At 41.9% G+C, this 26620-nt stretch overlaps 1 protein-coding gene across 5 annotated transcripts in view; it reads left to right on the forward strand.

Annotated features, from left to right (window-relative positions):
• Nucleotides 1–26620, forward strand: part of LOC134351808 (arf-GAP with SH3 domain, ANK repeat and PH domain-containing protein 1-like) — a 729826-nt gene that overhangs the window by 446133 nt on the left and 257073 nt on the right. For all 5 annotated transcript variants that reach the window (XM_063058512.1, XM_063058513.1, XM_063058511.1 and 2 more), the window contains exons 7-8: nucleotides 14824–14873; nucleotides 20397–20526. In XM_063058512.1, the coding sequence (XP_062914582.1) occupies nucleotides 14824–14873; nucleotides 20397–20526 (180 nt within the window). The remainder of the gene's footprint in view (nucleotides 1–14823; nucleotides 14874–20396; nucleotides 20527–26620) is intronic.

Below are 26620 nucleotides of genomic sequence, written 5' to 3' on the forward strand. Positions count from 1 at the left end.
TTTTGAAAAATTATCACTAATGCATCCACTATTTCTTGGGCTACTTCCTTAAGCACTCTGGGATGCAGACCATCTGGCCCTGGGGATTTATCTGCCTTTAATCCCTTCAATTTACCTAACACCACTTCCCTACTAACATGTATTTCGCTCAGTTCCTCCATCTCACTGGACCCTCTGTCCCCTACTATTTCTGGAATATTATTTATGTCCTCCTTAGTGAAGACAGAACCAAAGTAATTATTCAATTGGTCTGCCATGTCCTTGCTCCCCATAATCAATTCACCTGTTTCTGTCTGTAGGGGACCTACATTTGTCTTTACCAGTCTTTTCCATTTTACATATCTATAAAAGCTTTTACAGTCAGTTTTTATGTTCCCTGCCAGTTTTCTCTCATAATCTTTTTTCCCCTTCCTAATTAAGCCCTTTGTCCTCCTCTGCTGAACTCCGAATTTCTCCCAGTCCTCAGGTGAGGCACTTTTTCTGGCTAATTTGTATGTTTCTTCTTTGGAATTGATACTATCCCTAATTTCTCTTGTCAGCCACGGGTACACTACCTTCCTTGATTTATTCTTTTGCCAAACTGGGATGAACAATTGTTGTAGTTCATCCATGCAACCTTTAAATGCTTGCCATTGCATATCCACCGTCAATCCTTTGTGTGATTTGCCAGTCTATCTTAGCTAATTCACGTCTTATACCTTCAAAGTTACCCCTCTTTAAGTTCAGAACCTTTGTTTCTGAACTAACTATGTCACTCTCCTTCTTAATGAAGAATTCCACCATATTATGGTCACTCTTACCCAAGGGGCCTCTCACGACAAGATTGCTAATTAACCCCTCCTCATTGCTCAAAACCCAGTCTAGAATAGCCTGCTCTCTAGTTGGTTCCTCGACATGTTGATTCAAATAACCATCCCGCATACATTCCAAGAAATCCTCTTCCTCAGCACCTTTACCAATTTGGTTCACCCAATCTACATGTAGATTGAAGTCACCCATTATAACTGCTGTTCCTCTATTGCACACATTTCTAATTTCCTGTTTAATACCATCCCCGACCTCACTACTACTGTTAGGTGGCCTGTACACAACTCCCACCAGCGTTTTCTTCCCCTTAGTGTTATGCAGCTCTACCCATATCGATTCCATATCTTCCCGGCTTATATCCTTCCTTTCTATTGCGTTAATCTCCTCTTTAATCAGCAACGCCACCCCACCTCCTTTTCTTTCATGTCTATCCCTCCTGAATATTGAATATCCCTGAATGTTGAGCTCCCACCCTTGGTCACCCTGGAGCCATGTCTCTGTGATCCCAAGTATATCATAATCATTAATAACAATCTGCACTTTCAATTCATCCACCTTGTTACGAATGCTCCTGGAATTGACACACAAAGCCTTCAGGCGCTCTTTTACAACTCTCTTAGCCCTTATACAATTATGTTGAAAAGTGGCCCTTTTTGATGCTTACCCTGGATTTGTCGGCCTGCCACTTTTACTTTTCTCCTTACTACTTTTTGCTTTTGGCCCATATCTCTCTGAATCTGTCCATGTCCTGTCCAAGTGTTTCTTTAAATTTTATAATTGTTCCCATTTCTACCACTGCCACATTTCATACACTCCAAAGGGAAAAATTTGCCCCTCAAGTCCTTTTTAAATTTTTCCTCTCACTTTAAACCCACGCCCAGTGGCTATTTTATTAGATCCAACTGTATACCTCCTCGTTAATGCAAATATCTAAATGGACAATTATGTAGCAGCAGCTTAATGCATAAAAGCATGTAGACATGGTCAAGAAGTTCAGTTCAGATGAAACATCAGAATGAGGAAGGAGAAATGTGATCAAAGTGACTCTGACTGTGGAATGATTGTTGGTGCCAAACCAGGTGGTTTGAGTATATTAAAAACTGCTGACCTCCTGGGATTTTCACGCACAACGGTCTCTAGAGTTTACAGAGAATGGTGCAAAAAACAAAAAAAAATTCAGTGGGTGGCAGTTCAGTGGGTGAAAACGCTTTGTTAATGAGAGAGATGAAAGGAGAATGGTGAGACTGGCTCAAATCTGACAGGAAGCTGATGTGAACATATTTAACTCTACGTTACAACAGTGGTGTGCAGAAGAGCATCTTTGAATGCACAACACATCACACCTGGTTCCCTTCCTGTACCTAATGTAATGGCCACTATGTTTTGGGCTTCCATATCCTGGATTCACCTCATCTATACTACTAATGATCTAACAGGAGGTTGGCCTTTTTTGCTACAGGGATAAGTGCAACCTACCCTATCCAGCCTCTGTTTATGACTCAAGCCTTCCATTTTTGGTAACATACTTGTAAATCTCTTTGTCATTGGTTTAATGATGTCTTTTCTGTAAAAGGGCAACCAGCACTGTACACAATATAAAATAAAAATATCAATGCTGTAATATTACATCCCAACTCCTTTACTGTACTTATGAAGGTGAGCATGCCAAGTATCTTACCACCCTATCTGCCTTTCAGTGAACTCCGGGTATGTATCTTCACCCATCAGGAAGGTCTCAAAGCTCTACGCTTCTTTTTGGATTCCAGATCTAATCAGTTCCCCTGTACCACCATTCTGCTCCGTCTAGCGGAGTTAGTCCTTACTCTTAATAATTTCTCCTTTGGCTCCTCCCACTTCCTCCAAACTGAAGATGTAGCTATGGGCACCCGTATGGGTCCTAGCTATGCCTGCCTTTTTGTTGGGTTTGTGGAACAATCTATGTTCCGTGCCTATTCTGGTATCTGTCCCCCACTTTTCCTTCGCTACATCGACGACTGCATTGGCACTGCTTCCTGCACGCATGCAGAGCTCGTTGACTTTATTAACTTTGCCTCCAACTTTCACCCTGCCCTCAAGTTTACCTGGTCCATTTCCGACACCTCCCTCCCCTTTCTAGATCTTTTTGTCTCTGTCTCTGGAGACAGCTTATCCACTGATGTCTACTATAAGCCTACTGACTCTCACAGCTATCTGGACTATTCGTCTTCTCACCCTGTCTCTTGCAGAAACGCCATCCCCTTCTCGCAATTCCTCCGTCTCCGCCGCATCGGCTCTCAGGATGATGCTTTTCATTCTAGGACAAGGGAGATGTCTTCCTTTTTAAAAGAAAGGGGCTTCCCTTCCTCCACTATCAACTCTGCTCTTAAACGCATCTCCCCCATTTCATGTACATCTGCTCTCACTCCATCCTCCCGCCACCACCCTAGGAATAGGGTTCCCCTCGTCCTCACCTACCACCCCACCAGCCTCCGGGTCCAACATATTATTCTCCGTAACTTCCACCACCTCCAACGGGATCCCATCACTAAGCACATCTTACCCTCCCCACCCCCTGCATTCCGCAGGGATCGCTCCCTACGCAACTCCCTTGTCCATTCGTCTCCCCCATCCCTCCCCACTGATCTCCCTCCTGGCACTTATTCGTGTAAGCGGAACAAGTGCTACACATGCCCTTACACTTCCTCCCTTACCACCATTCAGGGCCCCAAACAGTCCTTCCAGGTGAGGCAACACTTCACCTGTGAGTCGGCTGGGGTGATATACTGCGTCCGGTGCTCCCGATGTGGCCTTTTATATATTGGCGAGACCCGACGCAGACTGGGAGACCGCTTTGCTGAACACCTACGTTCTGTCCGCCAGAGAAAGCAGGATCTCCCAGTGGCCACACATTTTAATTCCACATCCCATTCCCATTCTGACATGTCTATCCACGGCCTCCTCTACTGTAAAGGTGAAGCCACACTCAGGTTGGAGGAACACCTTATATTCCGTCTGGGTAGCTTCCAACCTGATGGCATGAACATCGACTTCTCTAACTTCCGCTAACGCCCCACCTCCCCCTCGTACCCCATCTGTTACTTATTTTTATGCACACATTCTTTCTCTCACTCTCCTTTTTCTCCCTCTGTCCCTCTGAATATACCCCTTGCCCATCCTCTGCGTACCCCCCCCCCGTCTTTCTTCCCGGACCTCCTGTCCCATGATCCTCTCGTATCCCTTTTGCCTATCACCTGTCCAGCTCTTGGCTCTATCCTTCCCCCTCCTGTCTTCTCCTATCATTTTGGATCTCCCCCTCCCCCTCCAACTTTCAAATCCCTTACTCACTCTTCCTTCAGTTAGTCCTGACGAAGGGTCTCGGCCTGAAACGTCGACTGCACTTCTTCCTAGAGATGCTGCCTGGCCTGCTGCGTTCACCAGCAACTTTTATGTGTGTTGCTTGAATTTCCAGCATCTGCAGAATTCCTGTTGTTTGTATCTTCACCCATTGGTCGCTTCCAGAGTAGTACCCAGGGCCCCACCATTTTACTATGTAAATCTCGTAGTCTTTGAACCTGTTAACTACACCATCCTTCATCATTACCCAGCCTAGTGAGACTACCCTTGCTTTGTTTCATTCTTACTCATTTACATTCAGAATTGAGTAGTCAGGATTACCTACTGATGGCTTCTCTTCTGCCTCTGGCACCATCACTCCTGGAATCCTTTAAAAGTCCATACTCTGTTTATTTTTCATCTATGTTCAGCGATAATCAAATCTTCAGATACTGGAGTTGTAAAATAAAAAGAAAAGCTGGAATGCTCAGCAAGTGAAGCCACATCTATGGGAACTTTATCCTTCAGATTAAACACCCTTCGTCAGAACTGCCAACAAGAAAAAGGAAGGGAGAGTGGAGAAGGGGGTGTGTCTGATGGGGTAGAACAGGTGACCATGATGGTAAACTGAAAAAGATTATCTGCTCACTGAGTGAATGGGAACAGTTAGACGGTGAGTGCACAGACAGAGGAATATAGGAGTTGTGAAATTTAGAGCAGCGAGGCTTGGTATGCCCTCCCTTCCAAGAGAAATACAAACTAAGGCAATATCACAGATCAAGTTACTTAAAATTGAAGGGTTCAATTTTGTGTTACAGAAGGCTGCTGAAGTGTTATTTCTAAAGCTTATATTTGGCTTCATTGTAACAGTTTTGGATGCAGATCAATTGGGAGAGGGATGGAGAATTACTAGTTGAGTGGCGTGATAGCATAGTGATTAGTGTGACACTATTACAGCTTGGGGCATTCTGGAATCTAGTGTTCAGTTCCAGTGGTCACCAACCTTTTTAAGCCCAGATCCCCTACCTCGACCTTAGTGAAAGGCAAGATCTATCTACTAAATCGTTTAGAGAAAAAACAGCGCAGATTGTACTTCCAATTTGAGGCCTTTTATTTGGGCTAATTGTGTTTGAATTTCACAAAATACTTTTGGCCAACTTTCAAATTAATTCAAACAAGGAAACACTGTAACTAGCATATCAAACGGGCCATAGCTGTCTTTCTTTAAGAATATTACAATACTTCACACCTTTGATTCTAAGTTTCATTATTTAATTTTATTTCAACACAAAAAATAAATGAATAAAAATTGACTGTTGCACTCAGTGTGATGACTGGGGCTGAATACTTTCTGCTAGTTCCCTGAAATTTGGCTCATAACTACAGACAGCCAGTCTGAGACAGTCTGTGAGGTGTCTGTCAATAGGACAGCTCTTGTACTTAGATTTAATAATTTTCATCTGTGAAAATGCAATTTCACATAGATAAGTTGACCCGAAGTGGGCACTGAGTTTTCGTGTTATAAAACCAACGCGCACATCGCGCATTGCTGGGGCCCCATCAGTAGTAATTGCCACCAGTTTATGAATGGGGATGTCATTTTCACGGACATTTTTTAAACTCATTGTAAATATCCTCACCTCTCGTTCTCTGCTTTAAGTGCAAAGGAGTGAGGAAGTCCTCCTTTGTTGTAAAATTCTGGAAAGCCATTCTGACAAATACAACAAGCTGAGCTGCTTGCATTACATCCAGGGATTCATTGAACTGTAGTGAAAAATATTCACAGAGTGACAAGTCCTTTAACACTTGTCGATCCATATCCTCTGACAGTGACTCTACCCTCCTTGTCACTGTTGCAGGGCCAAGCGGTATTTTATGTATTGCGGTTGTGATGTTGTTTTTGTTTTTAACGTCATTAAAAACTGTCTCTGCGGTAATGGCCATTGCTTCCTTGAATAAATCGCCATCTGTAAAAGGCTTCTTGTGTTTAGCCAAAAGGTGACTTACATGAAATGCTGCTTCAATAGCATTTGAGCAGCATGTTTTGTGGAAAACGATTGCTGGGCCTTCAACCCCGATTTCAGCTCAACTTTCCTGGCACGAATTGCGCTCTTTGCGGGGTAGGTGTCTTTAAATTTCTGGTGGTTGATGTTGTGGTGCCGCTCCAGATTCCCTCTTTTAGTCAGTGTTTGTGTTTGGTGGCACAACATATATACACACTTGTCTTTCACCAAGGTAAATAGAAATTCCTCTTCCCATTGTGGATGGAATTTGTACGTTTTCACTTTCTTTCGTGGAGCCTCCACCATGCTATCAGGATATCACGAGTGAGTGCCGTATATCAGTTGTCCCCAGCCTCCGGGCCGCGGACTGATACATTGCCGCGGAGGTTGGGGACCACTGCCGTTTATTGATGTTTGCAACAATCTGTACTCTTATCTAATCTAGTTGGTCACTTTGATGCAGCACAGGCTACGCTGAAACCGCGGTGCATGGCGGGGGAGCTACACACATGCGCGCTGGGCAGAAAGAACGGAACTAAAACCCTGCAACCCGGAAACAATCTCTCTTTACAAACAGCTTTGAGTAGCAAAAGTATTGCTATATTACCATTATCCTAATTAGTATTACTTATTTTTATAATGCTCACATTACAACAGTATTTGTGTATTTATTTTTGATTTTTTTCGGGATCTACTGGGAAAGTCTCAAAGATCGATGGGTTGGCAACCATTACTGTAAGGAGTCATTGTGCATTCTCCCCGTGGAATGCATAGGTTTTTTCCAGGTCCTCTGGTTTCCTCCCACAAAGAAACACTGAGTAGGTTAATTGGTATAGTAAATTGTCCTGTGATTAGGATAGGATTAATCAGGTTGTCAGAGGTTGCTGGGCAGCATGGATCGAAAGACCAGAAGGGCCTTGTTCCACAAAACTGATATCCAATAAGAATAACCATGATGGATGGATGCTGCAACTATTTGTTTTCACTTGAACAAATGGACCCAGACTCGGTAGTTCCTCTGAGACTCACTTTATTGTTAATACAGAGAAGAAAATAGAGAGTTGTGAGAAATGCTTTATATTGTACACTACCTACACCACTAAAAGGTAGGGCTAACTTAAGCAACCCCTCGTAGGCAACCCTGCCAAGTATACTTTGCAACGTCTGCGTGGTCCCTGAGGTAGACCGTGGATTGGCTCAGGTGGAGGTCCTTGGAGCCAGTTCAGCTGCTCGGCCCGAGGGTGGGACCCAGGTGAGTAGTCTGCTCAAGAAAGAATTTTCCTACCTTTATAGCTCTATCACCACCTCCCAGTCCAGCTGGAAGGGGCTAGGCATCCTATCTGACGTTTATATGGCCCTAACCTCTCGGTCGGGTGACCTTCAACAATCGGCCTTTGTCTTCCCAGGGACAAAACATCCTTTCAAGTCTACAACCAAACAATATTAAAAAAACGTTCTTTAGAGACAAGGTGATTAATTACTTTTACACAAATCAGCACTTTTAGGTTGCTCTCAGGCAACCTGAGAGACCAGAGTCATATATTGTTCTTCCCTTATCTAGTATCAAGGGTCAATTTGCCCAACACGCGGGTAGACCTTCAAAACAGGACAGACCCACAAATTCCTACTTGTTAACCATTTCTTGGCCATATCCATTTTTCATACGGACACATCTCACCTATATACTTACCTATACAGGCCTACTCTGCACTGTATTGCTAACATGAGAGAATATAAAATGGCAGGTTGTAGGAAGCTCAGAGTCACCCTGGGACCTAATACAGGTGCTTTGCAAAGTCACTCAAATCTATGTTTAGATTCTCCGGTGTGGAGGAGACCACTTTGTGAGCATTGAATGCAGCACACCAGGCTGGAACGGTGCAAGTGAAACACTGTGTCCCTGGGCATTAGGTGAAAGGACAAGTGTTGCATTGTGTGTGGTTGCAAGGAAAGGTGCAGTCGAGTAGGGGCAGAGGAAGTGTGAGAATGGATTAGAGCCCTTAGAAGCAAGGTGGGCAAGCAGTATTCGATACAGCTGTGGGAATTGGCGGGCTTGTAATGAGTGTTAGAAACTGATTTATCTTTAGTGTCGGTGACCGTTCCAGAAAAGGCAGGGAAGAATTGGAGATTGATCATGTGAAGGTGAGAGTCAGACAGAAACTAGCAGTAAAGGTAAAGACGTTGCTGAATTCAGCATAATTACGGGAAACAGCACCAACAGTACTGGCAGAAGTGTTAAGGGGATATGCATGGGCCGAACTAAAACAAAGACTGTTCCACATGTCTCTAAAAAATGGGGCATGGCATGGACCCATGTGCGTGTCTCTTAATGATATCATCTAAAATCATAAAATTAGATTGAAAATTGATGATGCTATTCTCTAGCTGAGCACCTTAACTTCCACGCATGCCAGATATTCAGAAGAATGTATAGACATTTTCTACAGCTAAATATTGGAAAAATCAATGCTGCTCTTTTCAATTTCTGCTACTAACTGTTACCTAGCCATTAACTTTATCACTTGTTTTGACAAGTGATACGTTACTGTTATATTTGAAGAGTTTCCAATTGTATATCTGTTCCCTCATCGAGATTCCTACTTTTCCTTCATATTTTACATTATCACCACTTTTCTGCTGAAACACTCAATCATGCTAATATATCTCTCCAGACTTCACTCTTTGTTCTTTTGTTAAATCTTCTATTTTTCTACCAAGCTCAATACCAACTTCTAGTATCCTAACTCTGTCTCATTCAATCATTATTCCTATTTTCAATGATCTACATTGGCTCCCAGGTGAGCAATAATTTTAGAATTGTAATTCATTTTTTTCTAATGCATCAAGGTTTTGCTCTTATCTTCTTTAACTCTGGAAGCTGTTAGGTCTTGATAGTGTCCAAGTTTTTTCCTCTTGCATATTCACAATATTAATTACTTACAGTAATGTGATATGGAAGGAAGACACTTTTGTGGGTCCATACCAATTCCCAGCGGACGACTCAGGTTTCCTTCCTCCTATTTCCCTGATAGTGGGCCTCGGCCTGAAATGTCCTCCAGGGATGTTGCTTGACCTGCTAAGTTCCTCCATCATTTTCAAAGATTCAAAGATTCAAAAAACTTTATTGTCATTCTAACCATACATCAGCTCTGCAGGGCAGAATGAGACAGCGTTTCTCAGGGGCAGTGCAATTGTAACATAACAAACACAACACTAGATAATAAACATAACAATAAATAGTAAAACACAACAGCCACATGTCAGTTAAAATCAGTTATAAGTGTCCAGTGCAAGTTAAAAGTGTCCAAAGAAGAGTCAGGTAGAGCAGCTATTTAGCAGTCTGACTGCCTGTGGGAGGAAGCTGTTTAGTAACCTTGTGGTTTTAGTTTTGATGCTCCTGTAACGTTTGCCTGATGGCAGAAGAACAAGCAGTTCATGGAGAGGGTGTGAGGGGTCTTTAATGATGTACAGTGTCTTCTGGAGGCATCGACTCTGAAAGAGGTCTTGGACAGAAGGTAGGGAGACCCCAATAACCTTCTCTACTCCCCTAACCACCCTCTGCAAAGCTTTTTTGTCAACAGCACTGCAGCTGGAGTACCAGGTTGTGATGCAAAAGGTCAGCACACTCTCAACCACGCCTCTAGAATGTAGTTAAGATGTTAGTGGGGAGTGATGCTTGTTTAAGCTTCCTCAGAAAGTGCAATCTCTGCTGGGCCCGTTTCACAATCCCAGTGGTGTTCCTGGACCAGGTGAGATTGTCCGAGATCTGCACCCCAAGGAACTTGATGTTTTCCACTCTCTCCACTGTGGAGCCGCTGATGCTGAGGGGTGTGTGTTCAGGCTGAGACCGTCTGAAATCAACGATCATCTCCTTGGTTTTGGTGACATTAAGCATCAAGTTGTTATCTCTGCACCAGCTCTCTAGGTGTTTGACCTCCTCCCTGTACATAGTTTCATCATTTTTGCTGATGAGCCCCACCACTGTGGTATCATCTGCAAATTTAATGATCAGGTTCTCCTTGAATCTGGCTGCACAGTCATGTGTTAGCAGTGTAAACAGCAATGGGCTAAGTACACAGCCCTGTGGGGATCCAGTGCTCAGTGTGATGGAGTCAGAGATGTTCCTGCCAACACTGACTGACTGTGGTCTCTCTGTCAAATCCAGAATCCAGCGACACATAGCAGTGCTAAGGCCAAGCAGTGACAGCTTCTCCACTAGTCTCTGCGGGATGATGGTATTGAACGCTGAACTGAAATCAGTGTACAGGATTCTGGCATAAGTGTCTTTGTTGTCCAAGTGAGAGAGAACTGTATGCAGTGTGGTGGATATTGTGTCCTCCGTAGAGCGATTTGGACGATAAGCAAACTGTAGAGGATCCAGCGATGAGGGGAGGCTGGCTGTGACATGAGGCTTGACAAGCCGTTCGAAACATTTCATCACTATGGGGGTCAGGGCAACGGGACGGTAATCATTCAGACAGGCTACAACTGATTTCTTTGCTACAGGGATGATTGTGGAGGTTTTGAAGCATGTGGGGATAATAGCTTGACTAAGGGAGATGTTGAAAATGTCTGTCAGGACATCTGTTAATACATCTGCACATTCCTTGAGCACACGTCCAAGGATGTTGTAGGAACCTCCTGCTTTTCGTGGGCTGACGCTGGCAAGGGTCCTCCATGTTTGCTCTGGATCAATGATTGGAGCCGGCTGGTCAGATGGTAAAAAGGGACTGGCTCTCCCCCTTGCTGTAGTGTTTGATGCTTCGAAGCAGGCAAAGAAATTGTTAAGCCTGTCTGGTAGAGAGGTGTCGCTGTCATCAGTTTTCTGCCTGATCTTGTAGTCTGTCAGAGCTTTAGTTCCCTGCCACATCCGTCTGGTGTCACCTGTGTCACAGAAGTGTCCATGTATTTTGCCCGCGTAGGCCCTTTTCACTTTCTTGATCCCTAGTGAAAGTGCAGACCTGGCTGAGCGAAGCACACTCCTGTCTCCCAATCTGAAGGCTGTGTCACGGGCCTTCAGTAGTGAACGCACCTTTGTTGTCATCCATGGCTTTTTATGACCACATGCGGTGAAGGTTTTCATCACAGTGACATCCTCCGTGCATTTGGCTATGTAGCTGATTACTGCCTCCGCATACTCCTCAATGTCTGTATGGTCGTCATAGGAGGCTGCTGTTTTGAATATGTCCCAGTCTGTGTGCAAAAAACAGTCTTGTAGTGCTGAGGCTGCTCCTTTTGGCCAGACCCTTATCTCTCTTTTCTCTTCTCTCACACGTTTAAGCAGTGGTTTATATGCTGGTGTTAGCATGACAGATATGTGGTCAGAGTGGCCAAGATGGGGGCGGGGGGCTGCTTTGTATGCCTGTGGTATGTTGGTATAAACCAAGTCCAGTGTGTTGTCTCCCCTGGTTTTGAAATCCACATATTGCAGAAATTTGGGGAACACAGTCTTTAAGCTGGTGTGGTTAAAGTCCCCAGCAATCAGCACAAAGCTGTCAGGATGTGTGGTCAGTAGCTCACTGATGGCTTCATGTAGGCCTCCCAATGCTTCGTTAGCATTAGCCTTAGCATTGGCACTGGGAGCTACGTAAACAGCTGCCACAAACATGATGGTGTATTCCCTCAGCAGATAGAACGGCTGGCATTTCACAATGAGAAATTCAGCCAGTAGTGAGTGGTGTTTAGCAGCTACTGTAGCGTTCACACACCAGTCTTTGTTTATATAAACACACAGACCTCCTCCTCAGCTCTTACTGGAACTAGCTGCCTCTCTGTCCGCATGAAACGATGTCATTCCCTCTAGCTGTATCGCCGCGTCCGGTATGTTGTCATGGAGCCAGGATTTTGTGTGTTGCGTTGGATTTGCAGCATCTGCAAAATCTCTTGTGTTTCTTATTTTCCTGTCGCTCATTCTATCCTGTGTGCTCTTTTGATTATTTTGCCATTTGACTATGTATTGGGTAGTCAGTTAACCTACCAGCACTTGGGATGTGGGACAAAAGTGGAGTACTCAAATGTTGGGGGGAGGAGGCAGGGGTGGGGGAAGAGGGAGTGAAAGAACCACATGACCATAAGAATGGACAGGTAAGCAATATTGTGGTGTTGAAAGTTAGTTCATCTTTTTTTTCCATGAATTTTTATTCTCCCTAGCTAGTTTTCTTTTCAAAGATGAAACCCTCAAGTGAAATCAGCAATGAAGTAGGATGCAGAATTCATCTTTAATGAGACTTTCAACTTAGTGTTAAAAAAAAACAACAATGCTATAGTTAGTTATTCTGGAAACATGGGAGATGCTGGAAATCCACAGTAACGCACACAAAATGCTGGAAGAACATACAGGTCAGGGAGCATCTGGGGAGAGGAAGGTTCTCAGTCCAAAACATTGACTGTTTGTTTCCCTCCATTTTTTTTGCCTGACTTGCTGAGTTCCTCCAGCATTTTGTGTGAGTTACTTAGAGAAAAATTGGGATTTTATAGCTGAAATTCTCTTTAAGCTTGCAATCAGACCGTTCCAACTATGTTCACTAAGATGTGTTAATGCCCTACAAACTTAATTATGTGCACTGATGACTTTGCCTGTGGTGGTCAGGCAAAAGGATAACTTTGACGGCTGCTGCTGCTGATCTCTGTACATAACAGTTTGTTGCATGCCGCTGCATTTGGGAGATCACACAAAATTGTGCCGAAGAGGGATGCCACAGTAGCTTAGCGGTTAGCATGCGCTATTACAAATTGGGGCATCTGGAGTCCTCAAGCAAGTTTATACGTTCCTTCCTATGTCCGCAAGGGTTTCTTCTGGGTGCTTCAGTTTCCTTCCACAGTCCAAAGATGCACTGATTATTTGGTCATTGTAAGTTGTCTCACTATCATTGTCCTGTCTCATGGAGAGGATGCGACACTCACAAACGCTGGAGGAACTCAGCAGGTTGGACAGCATCCGCGGAAACGATCAGTCAACGTTTCAGGCAGGAACCCTGCCGAACCGTTGACTGATTGTTTCCACAGATGCTGCCCGACTTGCTGAGTTCCTCCAGCGTTTGTGAGTGTTGCTTCGACCCCAGCATCTGCAGAGTATTTTGTGTTCATGGAGCGGATATCTTCTATAGTGCAAAGTCTAGGACCAGAGGGTACAGCCTCAGAATACAAGGACATCCCTTTAGAACAGAGGCAAGAGGGAATCAGTGGAATTCATTGCCGTGGAGGCCAAGTCATTGGGTCTATCGAAAACATAGTTTCATAGGTTCTTGATTAGTATGGGGAGAAAGCAGGAGAGTGGGGTTGAGTACGATAATAAATCAGCCATGCTGGAATGGGGGAGCAGACTCAATGAGCTGAAAGGCCTAATTCTGTTTCTATATCTTATAGTCTTAGGAAGTCACTTTGTCAAAGAACATGCCTGCTTTGGGTACTGTGCTTCACAAGCCTGTCCAGAGTGATTTGACCCCCCCTCCCCCCCCCTTGGAAACACTTACCCACCTTTCCATCATTGCAGCAACCAATGATTTAGTAGCAGCACCCTCTGGTGATCGCTGTGAATGCCAGCTGCAGAGATCGTTCTTGTTAGGCTATATTTTGACAGCTGTAAAGACTTACAAAGCATCACACGTGAAGATAGCAGTTTCAGCACCATGTTATCGAGTGAGTACAGCAGTGCTGTTCTGTAAACAGCTTTGTGATGATCCACAGTTATTTTCATGCCTTAAAATAGTGTGGAGCAATACTTAGGCTTGAAGTTTGTAGTTGCTCAGGTAATAGAGATTCCAATAGGATTAACAGACATAGGACACCAATGCACAAACTATAACAAGGTTATAGAATAGCAAAGATAATAATTTGAATAAATTAGTCTAGTGGATTGTGATTGGTTGACATGGGTAAATATAAGCAATGGGTTAATTGATGTCTAGTTTTGTTGCACCTCAATTGAGACAAATGTGTATTGATATGGAGTCATTATCGACAAACATAGAACATTTTTCAACATTAAGCACAAAAAGAGTAAAAATGACATATATAATTAAAGTCCTCTGAGATATTGCTAAATAAAATTGCAAATGAATATGTAAGTTGTCTGTTGAGAATAAAAATAGTTTTGGTCAGACACTGAAAAGGATAGAACTGGAAATATTATAATCATAATGCCATATCATGAACATTCTATTACATTCATATAAATGTGCAAAATTGGGTTTGTCTGAAGTAGGGTTGGCTTTGCAGTATATCTCTAGGCAGATTCATTAAGTGAAAGCAAAGAAATAAACATTAATCCATTAAAAGCATTTAGAATATATTGGTTACAACTTAAGATATTATATGGGTATTATGAAGCAAGGTGAGGAAGACATTGTCTTCTTAACTTGGCAAATAAATGTCTTAGACATGCATCATGTAACTGTATGCAAAGATAATTCTGTAATACTTTTGGTACAAAGGGAGCTCATGTCTACACTGTTGGGTTCGAAAGTAGAAGCAAAATTTGTGTATTTATTCTAAGATGATTTAATTGTTGTAATTTGGAGATCATTTGGATAAATGAGCTCAAGTGATCCAAATAATGTTGTCCACTCAAGTGTAAATGTATTGCAGATTTCAACTAGAAATTATTTTCCTCTAGATCTCGTTGGTCTCCAATTTTGAATGTTCTAGATTTTACAGTGGTGAATAATTTTGGTATTCTAATTCATTTTTTGCCTTTTTACAGGACCTGAAGAAGCCTTTTGACAAGGCATGGAAGGATTATGAAACAAAATTGTAGGTACTTCCATTCTTTTGAGAGGAAACTAAGAATTATTTTAAGTTATAACCCAAGACAAATGTTAGTGGTTACTTCACTGTATTTCCTGGACTCATTTGGAATAACTATCTTATATTTTTTGGGAGAAAATTGCAGTATTTTATTCTCTCACTGTCATTGAGCTAAAATCCTAGAACTCTCCTAAGAAGTGTTTTGTGAATCGAGGGCCAACTGTTAGGAATTTGCTGTGGTGTGTTGGTCAGAGTGCAACATGCAACAAAAACAACATTTAACAATCATAAAGAATTATATAAAAAAAGAAGTTAAAATAAAGAATATCCACTGTCTCAGGAAGAGAGCTCACCCCATTGCCTTTGCAGGAGCAACTAGGGAGAGGTGATTCAGTACTGGCTCAGCCTGCGAAGCTTACGTCCCTTGAATGATAATATAAGAAAGAAGTAAGATGGTCATTCTGGAACATTGTTTCAGAAACACAAGTTTAAATTCCACCATGGCAGCTGGGAATTTAACATTCAAAGTAAATCTATTATCAAAGTACAGATTTGTTGCCATGTAAAACTGTGAGATTCATTTTCTTGCCGGCAATCACAGTGAATACAAGAAACACAATAGAATCAGTGGAAGACCTCACCCAACGGGACACAACAAACAATGTACAAAAAAAAACAACAAACTATACAAATATAAAAATAAAGAGGAAAAAAAGAGAAGTGATAATAAATAAACAATAAATATAGAGTCCTTGAAAGTGAGCCCATAGGTTATGGAAATAGTTCGCTGATGGGGTGATAGAGATTGAGTGAAGTTCAAGCAATTAAATATAATTAAAATTTTGCCTCTGCAATGGTAACGATACACTAGCCATAACATAAAAGATTTTTTAAAAACTAGCTAATTCTTTAACATTCTTCAAGGCAAGAAATTGCTCATCCTTACTCGATTTGACTAATATGATTCCAAACTGTCCAGTGTCCTAATTCCTAGACCTAATTCCTAATATCTATTAACGATCCCTCAATTGAGGAATCATTTAGGAATGAACAATAAATGCTGTAAGGAATTCTAGTGACACCCACAATATACTTAACATACAAATAATTATGTGCATATAGTGTGTACAGTATCCGTAAAGAAAACTATGCAAGAGTGTCTGTTAGAAAAGCCACTGATGAAGATCAGTTATTTCTTTACTTTTAGAATTACCTTAAAAAACAGGTTTGTAAAACATTGTATAAAAATTCATGAAAAGAAACAAACGGAAATTCTTCAGAGCTATGAATGTGTGCTTACGGTAGACAATTGAGGACAGTAAAATTGTATTCCCTGTATACGTGTCCTTTTATTTTCTCTCTAGCCTTCAGCGATCTTTGAGCTTTTATAGTTTTCAGACCCTGCACATCTCTAATTTGAATTGTTTCCCTGTTGCTAACCATCTTTTCAGTTGCCAGTGGGACAAGCCCAAGAAATTTCTCTCTAGCACCATGAGTAGCATAGAACATAGAAATCTACAGCACATTACAGGCCCTTTGGCCCACAATGTTGTGCCAACCATGTAACCTATTCTAGAAACTGCCTAGAATTACCCTACTGCATAGCCCTCTATTTTTCTAAGCTCCATGTACTTATCTAAGAGTCTTTTAAAAGACCCTATTGTATCCACCTCTACCACCATCACTGGCAGTGCATTCCACGCACCCACCACTCTCTGTGCGAAAAGCTTACCTCTGACATTCCCCTTCTACCTACTTCCAAGCAACTTGAAACTTGTGTTAGCCATTTCAGCGTTGGAAAAAAGTGTCTGGCTATCTACACGATCAATGCATTTCATCATTTTATACACCTCTATCAGGTCATCTTTCATGTTCCGTCACTCCAAGGAGAAAAGGCTAAGTTCACTCAACCTATTCTCATAAGGCATGCTCTCCAATCCTGGCAACATCCTTGTAAATCTCCTCTGTACTCTTTCTATTGTATCCATATCCTTCCTGTAGTGAGGTGACCAGAACTGAACACACTACTTCAAGTTGGTGTAACCAAGATCTTATGTAACTGTAACATTACTTCACAGCTCTTGAACTCAATCCCATGGTTGATGAATGCTGACACACCATACACCTCCTTAACAAAACTGTCAACCTGCGCTGCGCAGCAGCTTTGAGTATCCTGTAGACGTGGACCCCCAGATCTCTGTGATCCTCCACACTGTCAAGGGTCTTATTATTAGTCTTATATTCTGCTTCAAATTTGATCTTCCAAAATGAACTACTTCACACTTAGCTGGATTGAACTCCATTTGCCTCTCCTCTGCCCAGTGCTGCATCATATTGATACCCCAGTGTAACCTCTGACAACCGTCCAGACTATCCACTATCCTTTGTGTCATCAGTAAACTTACTAACCCCCCCCCCCCCCAATTCTTCATCCAGTTCATATATAAAAATCACAAGAAGGAGGAGGAGGTCACAGAATGGATCCCAGAGTGGAACGCCGCTGGTCACCAACCTCCATGCAGAATACGAACTATCCACAACTACTGTTTGCCTTCTGTGGTCGAGCTATTTCTGGATCCACAAAGCCAAGGACTCCTTGGATCCCATGCCTCCTTACTTTCTGAATGAGCCTTGCATGGGGAACCTTATCAAATGCCTTACTGAAATCCATATACACTATTTCCACTTCTCTAACTTCATCAATGTGTTTTGTTACATACTCAGAAAATTCAATCAGGCTCATAAGGCAGGACCTGCCCTTGACAAAGCCATGCTGACTATTCCTAATCAGATTATTTCTCTCTAAATGTTCATAAATTCTGCCTCTCAGGATCTTCTCCAACAACTTGCCCACCACTGAAGTAAGACTCACTGGTCTATAATTTTCTGGATTATTCCTACTCCCTTTCTTAAACAAGGGAACAACATTTGTAATCCTCTAATCCTCCAGTACTTCTCTGGTCCCTATTGATGATGCAAAGATCATCGCCAGAGGCTCAGCAATCTCCTCCCTTGCTTCCCACAATAGCCTAGACCATACCTTATCCAGTCTCAGCAACTTTTGAAAAGCTCCAGCACATCGTCTTTCTTAATGTCTGTATGCTCAAGCGTTTCAGTCTACTGAAAGTCATCCCCACAATTACCAAGGACCTTTTCCCTGGTGAATACTGAACCAAAGTATTCATTAAGTATCTCTGCTACCTCCTCCGACTCCATGCACACGTTTCCACTCTTGCACCTGATTGGTCCTATTCTTACACAGTTCATCCTCCTGCTCTTCACGTATTTGTAGAATACCTTCGGGTTTTTCTTAATCCTGCTTGCCAAGGCCTTCTCATGGCCCCTTCTAGCTCTCTTAATTTCATTCTTAAGCTCCTTCCTGGCAACACTGTAATTTTCTAGAGCTCTATTAGAACCTAGTTACCTTTTGTTACCTTTTCTTCTTAACAAGATTATCTACATCCCTTGTACACCGTGGTTCTTTTACCCTACCATCCTTTCTCTCCCTTAATGAGACATACCTATGCCGTACTCCATGCAGATGTTCCCTGAACATTTGCCACATTTCTGCCGTGCATTTCCCTGAAAACATCTGCTCCCAATTTATGCTCCCAAGTTCCTGCCTAATAGCATCATATTTACCACTACCCCAAATGTTTTCCCAAATTGTCTGCTACTGTCCCTCTCCAGTGCTATAGTAAAGGAGATAGAGTTGTGATTACTACCTCCAAAATGCTCTCCCACTGAGAGATCTTGACATCTGATCAGGTTCATTTCCCAATACCAGATCAAGTACAGTCTTACCTCTAGTTGGCTTATCTACATATTGTGTCAGGAAACCTTCCTGAACACACCTAACAATCTCCACCCCATCTAAGCCCCTTGCTCTAAGGAGATGCCAGTCAATAGTAGGAAAGTTAAAATCACCCATCACAACAACCCTATTCTTGTTGTACCATTCTGGAAAACTGCCTCCCTATCTGCTCCTCGATGTTCTTACCATTGGAGGGTCTATAAAAAACTCCCAGTAGAGTTATTGCCCCCTTCCTGTTTGTGACTTCCACCCACACTGACTCAGTAGATAATCCCTCCGTGACTTCCTCCCTTTCTGCAGCTGTGACACTATCCATGCAATGCCACAGCCCCACCTCTTTTACCACCCTCCATGTCCTTTTTGAAACATCTAAAGCCTGAAGCATCCAAGTCTCTGTAATGGCCACAACCTCATAGTTCCATGTATTAATCCACACTCTAAATTCATCTGCCTTATTTATGGTATTCCTTGCATTAAAATAGACACATCTCAAGCCATCTGGTTGAGTGCTTTATCTGCCTTTCAATACTCCTTAAACTCATCTCTTAAGCTTTTGACCATTTGTTCTGATGTGTCTCTGCTAAGTTTGCAAAATCTGGAATGTTACTATAATATTAAAATCACTACACAATGATAAATTGTATCATTGATTAATTTTGCAGGACACCTCATGGAAAATTCTCTTGATTTTACTTGCATTTCTGATGCTTTCTGCCTGTTCCTTTTGGTTTCTGTATTTCTCTACTTTTGTTTAATTAACTTTTACTTTGCTCTTGACCCCTTGTGGGTGGAAGGTTGATGTGTGTTGTGGCATGGTGAGGAACAAGAGTGGAACCAGCGGTGTCTGATTGCATTTAGAGAATGTGCTGTAATGTAGTCCTCACCAAGGGGTGAAAGAATATTATTCTTAATCAAATGATATTTGCCTTTTTGTTGATTCTTGTTTTTATTTTTCATTTTCCTCCCTTGAGAGACTGTTTCATTAAACATACTTTTAAGAGAGCATGAAATTATTTTAATTTAATTCAATGTACAGGCTAAGAGACCAAATACACAGACTGAACAAAAATTTATTCCTTATTCTGCTATTTGGTTCTTTTCATTAGCAATAATTAATCTTTTCTACAGAAGAACAAAACATGAACTTAGTCTGTGTATTGAATGCTTTGTAGTACCCCTGTGGCTGGAATATTTTACTTTGGAATAAAATGCCAGGTACAGTGCCTATAAAAGGTATTTCCCCCCCCCCCCCCCCCACCAACGGAAGTTTTCATGTCTTATTGTTTTACAACATTAAATCACAGTGGATTTAATTTGGCTTTGAGATCTGTTTTCACTTTGACACGAAAGAGTCTTTTTCTGTTGATCAGTGTCAAAAAAGCTAAATTAAATCCACTGTGATTCAATGTTATAAGATTGAATTAAGGTTGTCAGATACCACCATCCTAGGATTGTACAGTGAAATGCATATGTTAAACTAATGTTTACCGGTAATTTAGGATCTGATTGTGTACAATGGAGGTTGGTGATGCTCTACCATATAGATGCTGCTGAAATTGTGTACATGATGTATTATATATTTTGAAGACTTATCTAGTATTTGTTGCAGAATGAAATAGTATAACTTTTTGGGAAATTATTAGTGATCTGTTGGAAATTTTGTTATTCTATATATATATTAGAAACTTGGGAAAAAAATCTCACCTCTGTTACAGTGCTAAAATTGAAAAAGAGAAACGAGAGCATGCAAAGCAGCATGGGATGATTCGGACTGAAATTACAGGAGCTGAAATTGCAGAAGAAATGGAAAAGGAGCGACGGGTATTTCAGCTCCAGATGTGTGAGGTTAGACATTTCATGAAAGTCTGTCTCTAAAGCAGTGTTATTGTGACATAACCTCCAGATGTGCAAAAGTTCTTGGCAAGTTTTTGATTTTTTGAAATGCAGAAACGTTCAGTGGATGGAGGATATACTTTATATTTAAACTGAAATAGCTTTAGACCTCTTCTGCTAAGCAGTAGCATGGCACCAGTTCAAAGAAAATCTATTATCAAAGTGCATATATGTCACCAAAAACTACTCCTGAGATTTTTTTCTTAAGAGCATTCACAATAAATACAAAGAAACACAATTGACTCAATTAAAAACTACTTAGAGCAAGATGAACAAGCAACCAAATGTGCAAATGATTACAATATGTGCAAATACAAAAAGGAGGAAAAAGACACATTGCTGCAAAGTGCAAACACAGGAAGTTAGATCTGTAGAGAAAATTCACTTTGTGTATCAGTAACTTTTCAAAAGTTTGATTATGGTCAAATACTGGGGTGTGTTGGGTTTACCCACATTTCTTTGCCAAGTCCACTGAGGTTTTTTACTGGCATAAGTTAATATTAGGTTCATCCGCAATGCTGTCATTGCTGTTGGTTGGTGTAATCCCAATAGAGTGCAAGTTTTTCAGATGTTAGGCCAGGAACCTGCTGACTGAGCATATGTCAGCCAAATCGTGATTGCATTTGCAATCACTGGGAGGAAATAGCTGCAAGAGAGTGGTATTATTTGGATTTGATTTGGTTGGTTTAAGTGCATTTACTTGTTTCTAAGTATGCGTTTTTACAAACATTTGTAGTATTTCTTTAAATGTAAATTCTTTTCAAATATTTTTTATTTTTAATAGATCCCAGATATTTTCTTCTATTTAGGCAGTTCCTCAGGATCAAGACCATAAGAGAAAGAAGCAGAATTAGGCTATTCGGTCCATCGTCTGCCACTCTATTCTATCATTGCTGTTTTTTTCCCCCTTAACTCTATTATCCTGCCTTCTCCACGTAACCTTTGACACTATTACTGAATAAGAACCAATCAACTTCCATTTTAAATATACCCAATGACTTGGCCTCAACAAATGTTTGTGGCAATGAATTCAACAGACTCACCACCCCCTGGCTAAAGGGATGCCCTTCTATTCTGAAATCGTTCCCTCTGGTCCTAGATCTTCTCTCCCCCACCCATTCAACATCCACTCAACATCCACCACTCAAGAAGAAATTACTTCATTCTAGTTTTACATTTTCTGAGGTAGTTAATAATGCCTATGTGGGGACAACAGATGTTGTAGGTACTGGCTGATGGATAATTTGTTAGGTGGTTCACCACTTGCACAGGAGCTTGTGTGCTCTGGATGTATGGCTTCAAGATTCTCATTATCATCCTAAATGCTTTTCTCTGTTTTGAACTATACTTTCTCTTCAAATGGGCTTTGAGCACATACTTGGATCTTTTTTTGTATGGATGACGGCTTTGATAGTAAGTGAATTCAAGTATGATTGCTGCCAGCTGCTTGCTATAGGAGAAGCACTGTGCTGTTCCAAACTGTACTGAGCAAGGCAGGCTGGAAGCTGGCTTCCCAGTAGAAGGGCACACCTGCGACCATGCTGGAAGAATGGTGTGGTTCAGGGGCAGATGAGACTATATTCTCAGGATTAGCAAGAGAAGTAAAGGCTTATTCATGTTTTGAATGATTGATCACCTTGTAAAATGAGTAAACCTGCAAGTCTGATGGATCCCAAGCAGTGATTCTGGTTAATGCTCCTCCTTTGCAAAAGAAGACAACTAGATAAGACGGTGGTAGATGCCTCAGCAGTGACGCAGCACCTGAGTGTAGTGGTTAGCATTACGCCAACAGTGCCAGTGATCGGGTCTTAAAGCCTACTGCTGTCTATTAGGAGTTTGTATGATCTTACGTGACTGTGTGGGTTTCCTCCAGGTGCTCTGCTTTCCTCCCACATTCCAAAGATGTATGTGTTAGAGTTAATAAGTTGTGGGTAAGTTGTGTTGGTGCCAGAAAGATGGCGACACTTGCAGGCTGCCCCTAGCACATCCTTAGTCCTTTTTTTGTTGTGGATGTGATGCATTTCGCTGTATGTTTTGATATTTCACTGTACGTGTGACAGATAAAGGTAATCTTTTTTAGCTAATTCTCTGGGGAATTGAGTCCATTTTTCAGCATATTCTGTAACCTTGGCATGCAGCATTATAAATTGGATTGGTGTGTGTTTTTAATTAAAAAGAAATCATATCAGATTATGTAATTTAAAGAAATCTTAAAGAACATAAAGTCATTGAGAAAATAGCTGGGATTCCCTTTATTTATTTAGACACTATGCCACTTAACTGGGGGAGGAGACTGTAGCCAAACAGTTTCTAACTAGCATCAGACGTGTACACTTGTGTGCCTGTTAGACTCTAAATGGTGCTTAGAGCGAAGTTTCTAAATACAGTTCCACAATTCCTTATCTGAAATCCTTGGGGCCAGTTTCATTTTGGAATTCAGAATTTTTCGGATTTCAGACCCCCCCCCCCCCCCGCCCGCAATACCAAAAAACACGTATGCTCAAGTCCCTTATTTAACCTGTCTCAGTGCAGTGAACTTTAGGACCCAGCGGCTCACCAAACCTACACACATCCTCCCGTACACTTTAAATAATCTCTAGATTACTTATGTTGTTCGTCCATCGTTGTCGTCGATGAAGACCTCGACACCATTATGATGATGATGGTGTCGAGACTAGTGCATGATTTGGATTTAAGTGAGGGAGAGTTGCGCAGCGTCGGCCTCACTCTCTCCAATTCCCATCTGGATCCAGTGGCAAGAGTCAAAACGACTGGAGATGGGACTAGGTGCAGTGGATGACCAGGACGTCTTCTGTATCTTGTCATGCTCTACACGATCCACGACGCTTGCAGAGACTGCCTTCTTGACCGTTGGACCTTCCATTGGTCTCATCCGCTCAATCCACTGGCGACTGTCTTCACCTGCTGGGATAGACAACTCCCTATCTCACCGAGGGTTTGAGACCCGTCGGCTACCCTCACCTGGTTTAGCCAGCTTGTCGAAACCGTTGCCCGGGGTTGGCCACTGTCGCATGCAAACAGCTACGGGGAGCCACAGGTGAGAGCTGAGTGCCAGGTGGGGACCAAAGGTGGGCTAACCGCCTTGAAAAGAACGCAACATTAGATTATTTATAATACCTAATACAATGTAAATGCTATGTAAATAATTGTTATACTGTATGACAAGAAGAAATTTTATTTCCAACAAAAGCATTCAATAAAACATAAAAATATATAGCTTCAAATGAACCGAATCAAACATATGGTAAATGACTTATTGGAATAAATGTAGAAGGTCACTGTCACTATAAAACTTCAGTAACTTGTCTTTCTGTTTATTTAAATCATATACAGTGGTAGTTTCGACACTATTTTCTTCAGTAGACGCTGTAAACACACCACGATCAAGCTTCTGCAATAACTCCACTTTCTGTGTTATTGATAGAGAAGATTCCTTCTCTTTATCTCATTGTTACCCATAGGGGTATCTGCAGCTCTTTTTGACATTTTCATAGTGAAATTAAACACAAAGTCAACAGTGAACTCAAAATATCAGCGTGTAACCAGTACGAGCACTGAGCCACAACTAAAGTCTGGTGGCCTTTGCTGGTGCTGGGTGACATCAGCTGTTGGCGAAAAAACTTTGGTTTTTGGAGCTTTTTGGATTTCAGATAAAGGAATGTGCACCTCGTGTCATTTGCATGTGTTTGTGTTCAAAAGGAGTGATTTTTACCACTGATAGTTGGCGAGAAATAAGCAGTAAGACAATTCAAAACTGTTTTACTCACTGCAGTTTTAAGCATTCATGCTCAGAGATGCCAGAAATGGCTGGGAGTGAAAAAAAGATTATTTTACTATTTCAAATTAGGAACTGCAAACAATCTGATGGTATTGACAGTCATCTTAAATGTTACAATGTAATGAAGATTTGGAGGATGCAGTCGTTCAAAGCATTGTATGAAGGCAGTCCATTATCTACACTAGGTGTCTGTGCTGATTTTGTTTATTTACAGTGAATCAAAAGAACACACCAGCATACACTGAATTACTCTGTCACTAACTATTGTGGTAGTTTGTTGTGTATTTCATTTAAATACATAATTTGTTACCAATTCAAATGGACTTTAAATATCTTTTTAACAGTTTTTTTTGAAACTTGAGCTAACTGGGACAGCCACTTAATGAACTTAAATGTACCGGTCATGATGTGTCCCATCTAACTGAAATCCATTATAGCAGTGATTCCCAACAAGGTAGGTTGCGTGTCCTAAAGGGGTATTAGGGGAAATAGAAGTCGTCGGAGGCATTCAAGATTCTTGGCGGAGGGGCGCAGTGTGCAGCACTCTAACTTGAGACTTGAGATCTAAGACCTGACAGACCATGTCAACTCACTGCCCTCATCAACATCTGATAGGCATTCGCAGTTTGTGTTAACTTTTAATTTGAATTTAGCCCCGTTAATGATGGATAAATACATATGGCACAATCTCTATGAGTCTGAAGGTGAAGCCTTGAATTCTAATCCTAAGAAACAAACTAAAGGAAGTGTTAAATACAATGCTAAATACCTGGAGTACAGTTTTATTCTGTTCCCGTCAGATCAATGATGCCCCATGTGTCTTATTTGTAATACTATACTGTCTAATGAAGCAATAAAACCATCAAGATTGTAGGAACACTTCCGTAGAAGATGCCCTGAGAAGGGTACTTATGGTATTACTCAGTTCCAGAAGATGCAAGAAGCATTTGAAAAGTGTTGCACACCCAAATCACTTGACAAGAAAGCTAAAAATGACCTTGATAGTGGTCTCATAGCTCTTCATAACATTTCCAAAATGATAGTAAAGTGAAAGATTAATAACGCCTGCTGTATCAGAAATGCTCACCACTGTTCACAAAATGGATATCAGTATTTTACAATTAATTCCTCTGCATAATAACCCTGTAGCTTGTTGTATTGATGAAATGAGTGAAGACATTGAGTATCAACTATGCACAGAGCTGCAAAAAAAAACAGAATTTGGGATACAACTGGATGAGACAGCAAGACATTGCAAATGGTATATATATGTTTTTTGAAAAAATGGAAATGTTTATGAAGAGATTCTCTTTTGTAAAAGTTTAAAAATAAATTTCAACAGAGGTTCAATCTGCAATGAGCTCAAAGTGTATATTAAGGGTAAAAGTATTCTGGTTAGGAACATGATTTCTTGTGCACTAGAAGGAGCACTGTATGTGAGCCATCTGTTGTCGGCCCCCAATCAACACATATTCCACTCTTCCCTCCTACCCCTCCTCACAGTCCCCCACCCTGCTCTTTTGACTATACCCCTCCCCCAACAAAACCACCACGGTGGGCTTCACGGCTGAACAGGTGAGAAGACAGCTGAAACGTCTCAACCCAAGCAAGGCTGCAGGACCGGATGGTGTCAGTACCAGGGTGCTCAAAGCCTGTGCCCCTCAGCAATGTGGAGTACTTCGCCATGTATTCAACCTGAGCCTGAGGCTCCGGAGGGTTCCTGTACTGTGGAAGACGTCCTGCCTCGTCCCTGTGCCGAAGGCGCCACGCCCCAGCGGCCTCAATGACTACAGACCGGTGGCATTGACCTCCCACATCATGAAGACCCTGGAGAGACTTGTTCTGGAGCTGCTCCGGCCTATGGTCAGGCCACACTTAGATCCCCTCCAGTTCGCCTACCAGCCCCGACTAGGAGTTGAGGATGCCATCGTCTACCTGCTGAACTGTGTCTACGCCCACCTGGACAAGCCAGCGAGCACTGTGAGGATCATGTTTTTTGACTTCTCCAGTGCGTTCAACACTATCCACTCTGCTTTGCTGGGGGAGAAGCTGACAGCGATGCAAGTGGATGCTCCCCTGGTGTCACGGATTCTTGATTATCTGACTGGCAGACCACAGTACGTGTGCTTGCAACACTGTGTGTCCGACAGAGTGATCAGCAGCACTGGGGCTCCGCAGGGAACTGGCTTGTCTCCCTTTCTCTTCACCATTTACACCTCGGACTTCAACTACTGCACAGAGTATTGT

Source organism: Mobula hypostoma, chromosome 9, assembly GCF_963921235.1.
Source record: "Mobula hypostoma chromosome 9, sMobHyp1.1, whole genome shotgun sequence".
In the NCBI taxonomy this organism is placed as follows: Eukaryota; Metazoa; Chordata; class Chondrichthyes; order Myliobatiformes; family Myliobatidae; genus Mobula; species Mobula hypostoma.